This window comes from Nesoenas mayeri (genome assembly GCF_963082525.1).
Source record: "Nesoenas mayeri genome assembly, chromosome: 3".
Taxonomy (NCBI): Eukaryota; Metazoa; Chordata; class Aves; order Columbiformes; family Columbidae; genus Nesoenas; species Nesoenas mayeri.
In genome coordinates this window covers 86,629,098-86,642,066 of record NC_137544.1, presented here as the reverse complement: position 1 = coordinate 86,642,066, position 12,969 = coordinate 86,629,098, and the positions used below count along the sequence as shown (strand labels likewise).

Below are 12,969 nucleotides of genomic sequence, written 5' to 3'. Positions count from 1 at the left end.
AGCGGCTCATCTGACTTCCTATTCAAAGACTGTCTGTTAAGGTGGAGTCCTATTGGTTGCTGACAGTAAAATACCTTTATTTATTTCTGTTTCTGTGTATGTGAAGAAAGTGGCAAATAAGTAAACTTACTTTAAACTAGTTGTAGTTCTCTGAGGCATTATGTATATGTAGTCTATGGTCTGTTCTCCTGTGAAACTGCGGATTCCAGTAAATCATGGATTCTGTGTTGGTGAAGGAACTGGCATGGTCACAGTGGTACCACCTTGTGTCCTCTCTCATGGATGCAATAGCCTGTAGTGGACATTGCTGACTAAAAGCACCCAGACCAGCTAAGAGGGACATATCTCTGTTGGACTGTATTTACAGAAAACATATTTCAAAGAATCCTAGTTTATGTAAGGCAAGTAATCCTTTTCCTCACACCTGTATTTAATCTTTGGGTTTAAAATGTGCATCTTAGCTGTTCAGAGTGTATTTGGAACATCTTTCTAGTTTTAAGTATAGTAGGTTTGCTGTTCCTTTCTTTCCAAAGTATAATTAAATATTCCCATTGCTCTGTTACTGCAGTCAGAGCATTTGAATTGTAGGTGACACCTGGCAAGCATGCATACACATTATTTGCCCAAAAATCAGCTGAAGGTGTATGGTGAAATACATCAGTTACCCACCAGGTGTGTTCGTGCAGTTTGTACAGGTTTAACAGGCTCTCATAAGAGAGTGACACTGAGTTAGATGTACCCTTATGTAGGCTGTAAACAGCAACATTAATATATGAATTTTAATTCTAGCTGCTTTTTAGATATTTTGGTGCTATTGGACATGGTGGATATGTGTAGTTTGCTGGAAACTGGAAAGATGCCATCTAATACTGTGGGTACTTCTGTATGCCATGCTTGTCTTATAAGATGCGTTGAACTCATAAAGCATCTAATAACATATGAAATGCTTTGCAACGATGCTGGTTAGAGGTAAAGTGAAGTTTTGTGTTGGTTTTGTTCTTAAATATGTGTATGTAAATTATGAAAATACCCAAGAAAAAGATGCTGTCTGTTTATGTCTGTTATTCTTTAGTCTGATGAGTTTAAAAACTCGGGCTACAATTTATCTGCAAATTTTTTTGAACATGTCATCTGGCATGACTTGTTTTGTCCCATCTCAGATCTATGGAGGGACTTTTCTCCATAGGAGGAGGTGATTTTTGAGGATTCAGGCAACAATACATAGTTTATCTCAAGTTGATGTCTCGATCACTTGGGCAAGGCATTTCTCTAGTGTTTCCGTCCTATTCATTTAACTTAAGGAGCATATTTGCTTCCGGTTCCTGGAGGATCTTGCTGTATTTTTGAAATACCTGTGAGTAAAAACAGGGGCTGGTGTGGTTTGTTTCTGCCTGGTCTAAAGAACAGTCCCAGAGAAGTTTTTAGGGGTGAGGAAAAAGGCCTTAGTTAAAATGGTGCTTGTAATTGGAGGTGTGTACAGGAATTGGTCCAAAAGAAGATACTCCAAGAGATGTAGCTAGTTATTCTGGTGGTGTGCCAGTTGCACATCCACTGTATGTAATAATGCAGAGGCTGGCACAAAGGAATTATACTGTTAGGTTGGTGCAAAAGGAATTGCGGTTTTTGCATTGTTGAAATTTGCTGTTTGATATTGGAATACATTCTTAAATAAATGTGGTTATGATATACATCATTTTAATGCGTTTTTCTCGCTTTATGTTTTTTTACTATTCACCTATTGCTGTTTATTTTATATTTATGTTAGACTATGGGAAAGATGTTAGACAAAAAGCAAATTCGAGTGATTTTCTTATTCATGTTTTAAAATGGGTCGTAAAGCGGTGGAGACAACTCGCAACATCAACAACACATTTGGCCCAGGAACATAGAGTGCAGTGGTGGGTCAAGAAGTTTTGCAAAGGAGACGAGAGCCTCGAAGATAAGGAGTGTAGTGGCTGGCCAGCGGAAGTTGCCAACGACCAGTGGAGAGCAACTACACGAGAAGTTGCTGAAGAACTCCATATCGACCATTCTATGGTCATTCAGCAATTAAAGTCAATTGGAAAGGTGAAAAAGTTCAATGAGTGCATGCCTCATGAGCCAACCAAAAATCAAAAAAATAATAATTTTGAATTGTCGTCTTCTCTTATGCTACACAACAACAATGAACCATTTCTCGATCGGATTGTGACATGCGACATAAAGTGGATTTTATGTGACAACCAGCAATGACCAGCTCAGTGCCTGGACTGAGAACCTCAAAAGCACTTCCCAAAGCCAAACTTGCACCAAAAAAAGGTCATGGTCAGTGTTTGGTAGTCTGCTGCTGGTCTGATCCACTACAGCTCTTCGAATCCCGGTGAAACCATTTCATCTGAGAAGTCTGCTCAGGAAATCAATGAGATGCACCAAAAACTGCAACACCTGCAGGTGGCATTGGTCAACAGAAAGGGCCAAATTCTTCTCCATGACAGCACCTGACTGCACGTCGCACAACCAATGCTCCAAAAGTCAAACAAATTGGGCTACAGTGTTTTTTCCCCATCCGCCATGTTCAGCTGACCTCTTGCCAACTGACTACCACTTCTTCAAGCACTTCAACAACTTTTTGCAGAGAAAATGCTTCCACAACTAGGAGGAGGCAGAAAACACTTTCCAAGAGTTCGTCAAATTCTGAAACATGAATTTTTTTGCTACAGGAATAAGGAAACTTATTTCTCATTGGCAAAAATGTATTGATTGTGGTGGTTCCTATTTTGATTAATAAAGATGTGTTTGAGCCTAGTTACAATTATTTCAAATTCACACTCCAAAACCGCAATTACTTTTGCATCAACCCATATTACATTTACTATCCCTGGTTCGTAGATACCCTATAAAAAAGTAGTAGTGGTTTGAATGATTAGTGACAGTCCTATCTACAGATCTGTTGCAACAGAAAATGTTGCTAGAATTTGTGATCCTTGTTCACAGCTGAAGATAAAAAGATGCGAAGATGGTTGCATTCACCAGTGTAAAACTGAATTGTACCTTGAATAATTCAAGTGGAAGAGGAGAGTTTATAGATCATGGAAGGAGGGGCTGGCCACTTGGGGAGAATATAAGGCTGTTGTCAGAGGGTGTAGGGAGACAATTAGGAAAGCTAAGGCCTCCTCAGAAGTAAACCTGTCAAGAGGGGTCAAGGACAACAGAAATATCTTTTTCAATTATGTGGCAGATAAAACTAACACCAGAGGCAACACAGGCCCACGGATGAATGAGGTGGGTGCCCTGGTGACAGAAGATGCAGAGAAGGCAGAGTTACTGAATGCCTTCTTTGTCTCTATCTACTCTGCCGGAAGCTGTCCTGAGGAGCCTTGTACCACTGAGGCCCCAGAGGAAGGCAGGACAATGGAGGAGTTTGCCTCGGTTGATGAGGACTGGGTTAGGGAGCAGTTAGGCAATCTGGACATCCATAAATCCATGAGTCCGGACGGGATGCACCTGTGGGTGCCGAGGGAGCTGGCTGAGGTCGTTGCTGGACCGCCCCCCGTCATCTTTGCCAAGTCTTGGGAAACGGGAGAGGTGCCTGAGGACTGGAGGAAAGCAAATGTCACTCCAGTCTTCAAAAAGGTCAAGAAGGAGGACCTGGGTAACTATAGACCGGTCAGCCTCACCTCCATCCCTGGGAAACTGATAGAACAACTTATCCTTGGTGCCATCTTAAGGCATATCAGGGATAAGAGGGTCATTAGGGGCCGGCAACATGGCTTCACCAAGGGGAAGTCGTGCTTGACCAACCTCATTGACTTTGATGAGGACATAACAAGATGGATGGATGATGGCAAAGCAGTGGATGTGGTCTGCCTTGACTTCAGTAAGGCATTTGACACAGTCTCCCACAGCATCCTTATAGCTAAACTGAGGGAGTGCGGTCTGGACAACCGAGTAGTGAGGTGAACTGCGAACTGGCTGAAGGAAAGAAGCCAGAGAGTCGTGGTCAATGGGGTGGAGTTTAGTTGGACTCAGGGGTCAGTACTGGGGCCTGTATTATTCAATATATTCATCAATGATTTGGATGAGGGAAGAGAGTGCACTATCAGCAAGTTTGCTGATGACACAAAGCTGGGAGGAGTGGCTGACACGCCAGAAGGCTGTGCTGCCATCCAGTGAGACCTGGACAGGCTGGAGAGTTGGGTGGGGAAAAATTTAATGAAATATAACAAGGGAAAGTGTAGAGTCTTGCATCTGGGTAGGAACAACCCCAGGTTCCAGTATAAGTTGGGGAATGACGTATTAGAGAGCTGTGTAGGAGAAAGGGACCTGAGGGCGCTGGTGGACAGCAAGATGACCATGAGCCAGCACTGTGCCCTTGTGGCCAGGGAGGCCAATGGCATCCTGGGGTGTATTAGAAGGGGGGTGGTTAGTCGTTCGAGAGAGGTTCTCCTTCCTCTCTACTCTGCCCTGGTGAGACCACATGTGGAATATCGTGTCCAGTTCTGGGCCCCTCAGTTCAAGAAGGACAGGGAACTGCTGGATAGAGTCCAGCGCAGGGCAACCAAGATGATTAAGGGAGTGGAGCATCTCCCATATGAGGAAAGGCTGAGGGAGCTGGGTCTCTTTAGGTTGGAGAAGAGGAGACTGAGGGGTGACCTCATGAATGTTTACAAATATCTAAAGGGTGCGTGTCATGAGGATGGAGCCAGGCTCTTCTCTTTGACCACCAATGGTAGGACAAGGGGTAGTGGTTTCAAACTGGAACACAAGAGGTTCCACTTAAATTTGAGAAGAAACTTCTTCTCAGTAAGGGTAACAGAGCACTGGAACAGGCTGCCCAGGGGGGTTGTGGAGTCTCCTTCTCTGGAGACATTCAAAACCCACCTGGACACCTTCCTGTGTAGCTTCATTTGGGTGTTCCTGCTCCGGCAGGGAGATTGGACTAGATGATCTTTCGAAGTCCCTTCCAACCCCTAACATTCTGTGATTCTGTGATATGAAATGTGACCTTAACATCTTGCTGGGAGAGATGAGGAAAAGGGCTGTGATCTGAAATATGATAGTAACGTTTTTTTTTTAAACATGTAGTCTTTCTTCTTCACAAAATTAAATCCATCCTATCATTTTTTTTCAGCTCTCCGTCTGTAGTATGAGTTGTATTGTTCACATCACTGTGTTTGCAAGTGACTTCGTAGGAGGGATTTATACTACCATTCAAATAAGTCTTCCCCTTCTCCTTTGCCTTTTAAATACATAAAGTGATGTGAAGTTTAGTGATGGAGATGTTGTTCTGAAACTGATTTGGAAATTTCTTACTCCTGAGTAGGTGTAAGACTTAGTTTACTCTGACTCAAGTACTTATGTTTATTCTATGCTTCTCTTATACAGGGATGATGTGGCTGATGGTCCAATATTCACTAGAGGCCTCTCATGTTCTCGAGGCCTTGAGAGATACCCATCGCATGAAGATCAGCCTTCAAGTCCCTTCATCATGAGACATGATGAAGACTACCGCAACCGAGATGTTTTCCTTCATCGTTCTGATTATAGTCCGCATTATGGTCGTCGAGAAGAGCTGCCTCGTGGATCTGACAGAGATGGTGACAAACTCAGGAAATCCTCCTACCCATTGAGGCCAGAAGAGAGGGGACGAGAAATAAAGCGTCCACGGTACGAAAAGGATGAGAAGATGCATGGTGTGAGTGGAGAGCATCAGAGTTTCTCGTCAGGAACGCGAAACTATCGCAGACGAAGCCACAGCCGCAGTAGAAGCCCAAGCCCATCATACCTAAGTGAAGAATTCCGAGAGCTTGACCGTGCGAGGAGGAAAAGAGAAGAAGAAGAGCGTAGTAGAAACTTGAATCATGATGTTTCAGGCAGTGGTTATGTGATCCCTGGCTTGACTAACACACTACAGACTTCTGAGCCTCGGTATACATATAGGCCTGAGGAAATCCCATCCATGCCCAAAAAATCTATATTGAAGAAACGAGTGGAGATGGAAGTAGAGTCTTCTATTCAGGTCTGATCTCTGTCTGTTTGTCTATGTTTCTACTCTCCAAAACCGTCACTTCATGATATAGAATGTTAGTTTGATTTGCAAAATAGAAAAGCAGTGTTGGTTTGACAGTGACATGTTTATCTCAGGAGGTACTCAAATACTGAGGATCCCATTCTGTACCTGTTATTGGAAATCCTATTTAACATGGTATTACTTAGGCATATCTGAAGAAGTGACTGGGAATAACCACAGTGTGGTTGTTTTTACCTGTCTTAAGTTGTTGAAATCCTATTTATCTGTGATTAAACTTGAAGTGTAGCCAATTTTATGTTACAGAGTTTCAATTTAAAAGTTTCAGTTCTTATGCTTGCAAAAATTACTGAAATATAGTTGTGATTTTGTGTATTATCTGAGATAAGCATTCATTGCTGGACATAACATTCCAGAATCATTAGGCCACTTGTATTGTAGTTTTCTGTGTTCTCTTTCAACTGTATATTGTCTTTTCTGACTCTTTTCTTCAACTGTGAACTCAAGGAGAAATTAACATGTTCCTTTGTTTCTTCGGTGAGGTACATAGTCCCCTCAGAAGGTGCTGTAGTAAATAGTAACTTCTCTCTCTTTCAGCCTGAGGGATTTTCAAGCAGTCCAGCTCCCAGCAAGGATCTTCCTCTTCTTTCTAGTTGTTCACCTTTGCCCCAGAGCAATAACACGGCTCCTTTTGCCTCTGAAGTGGAAAACTTTCTCAAACGGTTTAACGAAGACTCTGTTGTGGAGTCTGCAACCAAGGAGTTGCGTGATGGTTTATATGAGTGGAGCCCACTTGCTGGGGCTCCCAAAGACGCTTTCACATTTGAAGATAAGTTTGGAAGCTTCTTAAGTCACAAGGAAAAGGTAGAACCCATGTCAGAGCCTGTTGATCACCATACTGACTTCTTGCTGCCTCATGAGAGGGCTAGTCAGGATGGCAGTGGTTTCTCCCGAATTCTGGGCATGATGGCTGACTCTGTCAGTGCTCAGGAGAAAAGGAGGCGTAGTTTTCCTGACATTGAGGATGAAGAGAAATTTCTTTATGGTGATGAGGATGAAGACACCAAAACTGAATCTCTCCTTGTTCAGAAGCCCCTGCTGAGTTGTGGCAATGACGTAATAAGCCAGAAAGTGAGCCCACCTCCTTCTCCTGCTCCAGCTGTCAAGCTGGATCCTTTAGAAGAGCCTAATGCTGAGTATGCAAAGATCCATGACTTACTCAAAACCATTGGACTTGACATTGGTGTTGCTGAAATTGGAAAACTGGCTGTTCGTACCCAGGAACGCCTCCATGGCAAAAAGTTGGCATCTCGTTCTCCTGATCGTCGCTCTTCAGATCACCGCAGACTGGAATCTTGGGACTTGCGTCGCAGCCGAAGTGACACACGTTCTCCTGAGTCAGGCCAGCAGCACTCAGCATCACCTCCAGTCTCTTTCCAGCAGTGTAAAGATGCATCCTCTCTTCAGAAATCAGAATATACTAAGAACCAGCCAGTGGGACAGGATATACCTCCATGTGCACCAGAACAGCCTCTTCCTTCTGTCTCTCTCATTCCCTCAGTTCCACCAGCTCCTGCTAGTTTGCCACCTACACCTACTTCTGTTTCCCAGTACCAAATTCCCAGCTATTCCCAGTTCACTGCTGCTCAGATGCCCCAAAACTATCCACCTCCCACAATGGCTCCTCCAGGATATGATGCATATGGGCACTATATGGCTTATGCAGCCTCTGGCTGGACCATGTACCCCCCTGCCCAGCAGCCCAATCCTACACTGCCAGAAGCTCATGGTCTTCTTACTGTGGCCATGTCGGCAAACCCTGCGCGTCCCAACCTTCGGGTGATTGAGACAGTCTCTATGGGAAAGGATGTCCCTGATGTAAAAAGAGATGGTTCTGCACTCATTCGTGTCCCTACCACTCCTGCTAATTCCAAAGTACCCATTCGTCTGTCTTCACATCCTCTCAAAAATACCACAGAAAAGATGTCAGATGAAAAAAATCGAGCAGCTCAGAAGCAGAAGGTATGTTATCTATTCAAATACATCAAAATATGTTGAACTGCTTGTTTGTTGGGATGGAAGCTTTTCTTCAACTGTGCTTTTTTTTTCCTCAGTGGCTCTGCTTTAAAAACAGTTGGACTAAATTTGCATTTTTAAAGATTTCTAGGCATTTGTCTGAATTACTCTGTGACAATTAAATGTATTTAAAATCCCCCAGAGTTGTACACCCGTACTTTTATGGCTGGACAGATGAAATCAAGCACACAGTTGAAGTTCTTTGGGCCAGCCAAAATCTTGCAGAAAAATTCCATGTTGGCCACAGCTTGGCGTTATTCCACTGAGCCGTAGATATTGGAACACCTGAAAATATCTAGATATAAATACTTGAAGGAATGGTGTAAAGAGGGTGGAGCTGGGCTTTTTTTCAGTGGTGTCCAGTAGCAGCAGAAAAGGTAATGGGCACAAACAGGAGGCTCCATCTGAACATGGTACATGGTACAATAATACCATGGCTATACCTATATTATGCGTTCTTAAATACATACTAAAGGATGTCATCATTCACATCTGCATACATTTTTTGCTCTACATTTGTATTAATTATCTCTTCTAAGAATCACAAAATCAAAAGAACTTAAAAGGAAACTAGTTTTTACTTGGTGCATATAACACCAGTTTAGGTTATGGCCGTTAATGTTTTCCTCTTGTAGTTACCTTGGTTTGTATGTAATCTAAAGAGTAGTGGGGAAGAACATACAGAGTGCTTCAAAATGATGGACCCAATTTGAAATCGCTATATATCTGCAACCACAAACTGCCCATGAATGAAACTCTTACCACTTGAAAGGGTGTGGCATAGTTTCAAATTATTCCCAGTAGATGTCTCCCCCAGCACACAAACAGCCCTTGGCCTCAGTCATTTGCAAGATGGCAACTCTGCAACACAAGGTGTTTTGGGTCCATCTTTTTGAAATACCCTGTATTTTAAAATAGGAAACCGTAGTTATATGATTGTCAAAGGACTGGAAGATTCCTCAAAGTTGTTTGGGTTTTCAAACTTTATTGTTGAAATAAGGGTATAGATTCATAGAATGGTTTGAGTTGGAAGGGATCTTTAAAGCTCATCGAGTTCCAACCCCCCTGCAGTGAGCAGGGACATCTTCTACTACATGAGGGTGCTCAGAGCCCTGTCCAGTCTGGCCTTGAACACTTCCAGGGATGGGGCATCCACAGCTTCTCTTGGCAAACTCTTCCAGTATCTCACCACCCTCGTTGTAAAAAATTTGTTCTTTATGTACAATTTAATCTGTCCTTATTTAATTTAAAAACATTGCCCCTTGTGCTGTCACGGCAGGCCTTGGTATAAAGTCTTTCTCTATCTTTCTGATAAGCCCCCTTTATATATTGAAAGGTCACAATAAGGTCTCCTTAGAGCTTTCCCTTCTGCAGGCTGAGCAAGCTCAACTATCTCAGCCTTTGCAGGAGAGGTGTCCCAGCCATCTGATCATTTTCATGGCTCCAACACGTCCATGTCTTTCTTGTGCTGGGGGCCCCAGAGCTGGATGCAGTACTCCAGGTGAGGTCTCATGAGAGCGGAGTAGAGGCAGAGAATCACCTCCCTTGACCTGCTGAGCACGGTCCATTCTTCGTCTACATATGCATATCTACATTAGAGACATTTCTTTTGGTGTAGCTGTGCTAATGGTACATTGAGTTGGTAGATGTGCTAGTGGAAGAGCAGCACATGGCAGAGCCTGGAAGCTTCTTGCCTCCCCATTTATATCACGCTTCTCAGAACAAATCAGGCAATAGAAAGATGGACTGCTGAATCCAAGAGAGGCTCAGAAGAAGTCACTTTAAATTTTTGGTCTGAGATAACCACTATGCATTTTGTTTGAAGTGACTTAAAGAGGAGTACTTACACAAAATGCTACAACAGCAGATAAGGGAGCTTGCAGTGCTTGCAGGAATAATAATTTCTTCAGCTGAGATGGTTGACATTTTGTTGTTAATGAAACTTGGCACTTCTGGAGGAGCACTGTTGACTGAAGGTGTGTGGTTTTCTCCTGCTGTGACATACCCTGGTAACTCACCTGTACATCTTGGCAGAGCTTCTAGGGCGTCTGCACTACAGGCTTCTTTGGCTTGGGCTTAGTCCCCCCCTTTTTTTTTTTCCTGAGATGGCTTGGAGTATAAAACTTGCATGCTCCAGTTGGTGCCTCTATGCTGGCAGAAAGCCCAGAATGAGACAATGGTGTTTTGGTGATTAAAAAATAACAGCAAACCACCAACACCACCGAAAAAAAAAAAAAGGTACAAGAAAAACCACCTTGTGGCATTTAAGATGTGGTCTAACTGTGTTTGCAGAACTCCTTCCAGGGCTTACTCTGGGCAGAATCTAGGCATGCTGCCATCATTTACGTTGCCATAGTAGCAGTGATTCTCTAGGAAAGTCAAGGCAGGCCTTGGGTCAGTTGCTGTTTGTTCAAGGGAGAAGTCAGTAGTAAACTTTAAGAGCATTGTGGATGTAAAAAAAGAAAAGTATATTCATCCCTTGAAAAATTAAGCTGAGAAGGAAAATGAAAGAACTTTTCAGATTTTGTTTTACCATATTGCCAGGTTACCTTCTGTTAGAATCGAAGAGCAATGAAGATGATGAAGGGAGTGGAGCAACTCCCTTATGAGGGAGGGCTGAGGGAGCTGGGTCTCTAGCTTGGAGGAGAGGAAACTGAGGGGTGACCTTATTAATGTTTACAAATATCTAAAGGGTGAGTGTCACAAGGATGGAGCCAGGCACTTCTCTTTGACAACCAATGGTAAGACAAGAGGGGTGCAAACTGGAACAAAAGAAGTTCCACTTAAATATGAGAAGAAACTCTTCACAGTGAGGGTATCAGAACACTGGAACACGCTGCCCAGTTGGGTTGTGGAGTCTCCTACTCTGGAGACATTCAAAACCCGCCTGGACACCTTCCTGTGTAGCCTCATTTGGGTGTTACTGCTTCAGCAGGGCGATTGGACTAGCTGATCTTTTGAGGTCCCTTCCAACCCCTAACATTCTGTGATTCTGTGAATCAACAAAAACTAGTGAAAAGTGGATTTGTGAGCTCCTTACACCAGAGTTTATCTTATTCAGCAAGAAACAAACTTCATACAGGTGTTTAATTCCAAACAGTAATGCCTGCAAAATATATTTGGTGATAGAGTTACAATCAGATTGAGGCAGGAGCCCAAATAATAGCTAAAATGGGCCAAAGTCAAAGCAGGAGGTAACAGGAAGGGCTGTGAAGTCTTTCATCACTGGTGGAACATTCCAGCTGTAGAGATACTGCATGAGTTTTGAAGAGCCATTTAGCATTGATCTTGCTCACCTCTGTAGAAGACAGCTCAGCCTAAGTGCTTGGGAAATGGCGCAACAAACAAAGCAGTTTTGGGGAATATATTGCCCAAAAGAAAAGAATTGCCTTCATATAGGGTTGAAGTGGGGGCACATGATATAATTACCTGCAGATGCAGAGGAAGAGGTGTATTTGTGGTGTTAAAATCCTCAAGAACATTTTCAGAGCAGTGTTTTGTGACCAGCAAACTGAGGTCATGCTGTCCTTCTTGCAAGACTGATCAATTTGTGTTGGGAAGAGAAGAAAATCCAGTCCCCTTCCAATCCATTTAGGTGATAGAAGAGAGAGAAAAACTGAAGAATGAACGAGAAGCACGGCAAAAGAAACTTTACTATCTCAAGACTGAATTGGACAGACTTCGTAAACAGCAAGGTACAGTGCATTCCCACATTTTTTTTTCCGTTGAGATGTGTCACAAGTCCCAGTACCTGCTAGGAGAAGTGAAGACCAAAATAGTAATAGTCTGTGGCTTAAAACTAATATTTTCATACTCCAAGCAATGCAGAGCTCTTGAGAAACCAGTGACCTATTTACTATATTCAAATTAATTGTGTTAAAATTTGGCTGTTACACTGAAGCAAACAGTTGCTCTTGCATATTCTTTAGCAGCTTGATAAGTTAAAGAAATGACACTGTGTGTTTCAGTTCTTCTTTAGAAGAAGTGAGAAGTAGTAACTGAAGACATGTCAGCATGCCTTTCAATTTTTCATGAATCTGATCTGGAGAAAGGAAAGTCCTTTCTAGGCAGAGCTAACTTCTTTTTTTTTAACTTCAAGTAAATACTAATTAGTAAATACTAATTAGGAAATACCAATACTAGTTATTAATTAGTAAATACTAATTTCCCTCACCTTTGGAAAAGAATACTTTCAGGTTAGAATGTTTGATTAACTTTTTCTTGTTTGGTCACACAGGTAAATAGTGATTATTAAACTGATTCTCTCTCTTGAGGATTATGGTGCCTCTGTTGGGGGTGTATATTAAGGCAATCTGTACAGAGATGGGTCATGCAGATCTAGTGATGCTGCACCTGAGAGTCAGTTCCATCTTTACAATTCTCTAGTCAATATTTAGCAGTAGTATTTTGTGTTAGCATTTTACTTGTTGCTGAAATAGCTGTACAGATCTTAAGATAATTTTCCTGTTGCATTTCCAACTCTTCTGCTTTCTTGATTGGCTCAGGAGAAATGTTGAGGAAAAAGCGTCGTGAGAAAGATGGACACAAAGACCCCCTGTTGGTTGAGGTGAACAGACTACAAGAGAATATTGTTAAAGAGATTTCAGAGCTGCATAAAGAATCTGATGCAGCTGACAAGAAGCAGTCTGAGCTTGACAAAGTAGCACAAATCCTGGGGATTAACATATTTGAAAAGCCCCGGAAACCATCTGTGGAAACCAAAGATTCCTCAGAAAAGAACAGCAAGTCAGAAAACACAAAAGGTCTGGAGAAAACATCTTCCTCCAACAAGGTAAAGTCTTCTGGCTTGTATGGTAATGATTTTCCCACTAAGAGAAGAGAACACTGGGGAGACAGCTGCTCCCATACACTTACTAGAGGACCAT

General features: G+C 42.6%; 1 protein-coding gene across 1 annotated transcript in view; it reads left to right on the top strand.

Moving 5' to 3' along the window:
- Nucleotides 1-12,969, top strand: part of ZNF318 (zinc finger protein 318) — a 32,645-nt gene that overhangs the window by 10,867 nt on the left and 8,809 nt on the right. Inside the window, exons 3-6 of the mRNA XM_080341708.1 lie at nucleotides 5,365-5,998; nucleotides 6,605-8,029; nucleotides 11,679-11,778; nucleotides 12,589-12,875. Coding sequence (XP_080197834.1) covers nucleotides 5,365-5,998; nucleotides 6,605-8,029; nucleotides 11,679-11,778; nucleotides 12,589-12,875 — 2,446 coding nt within the window. The remainder of the gene's footprint in view (nucleotides 1-5,364; nucleotides 5,999-6,604; nucleotides 8,030-11,678; nucleotides 11,779-12,588; nucleotides 12,876-12,969) is intronic.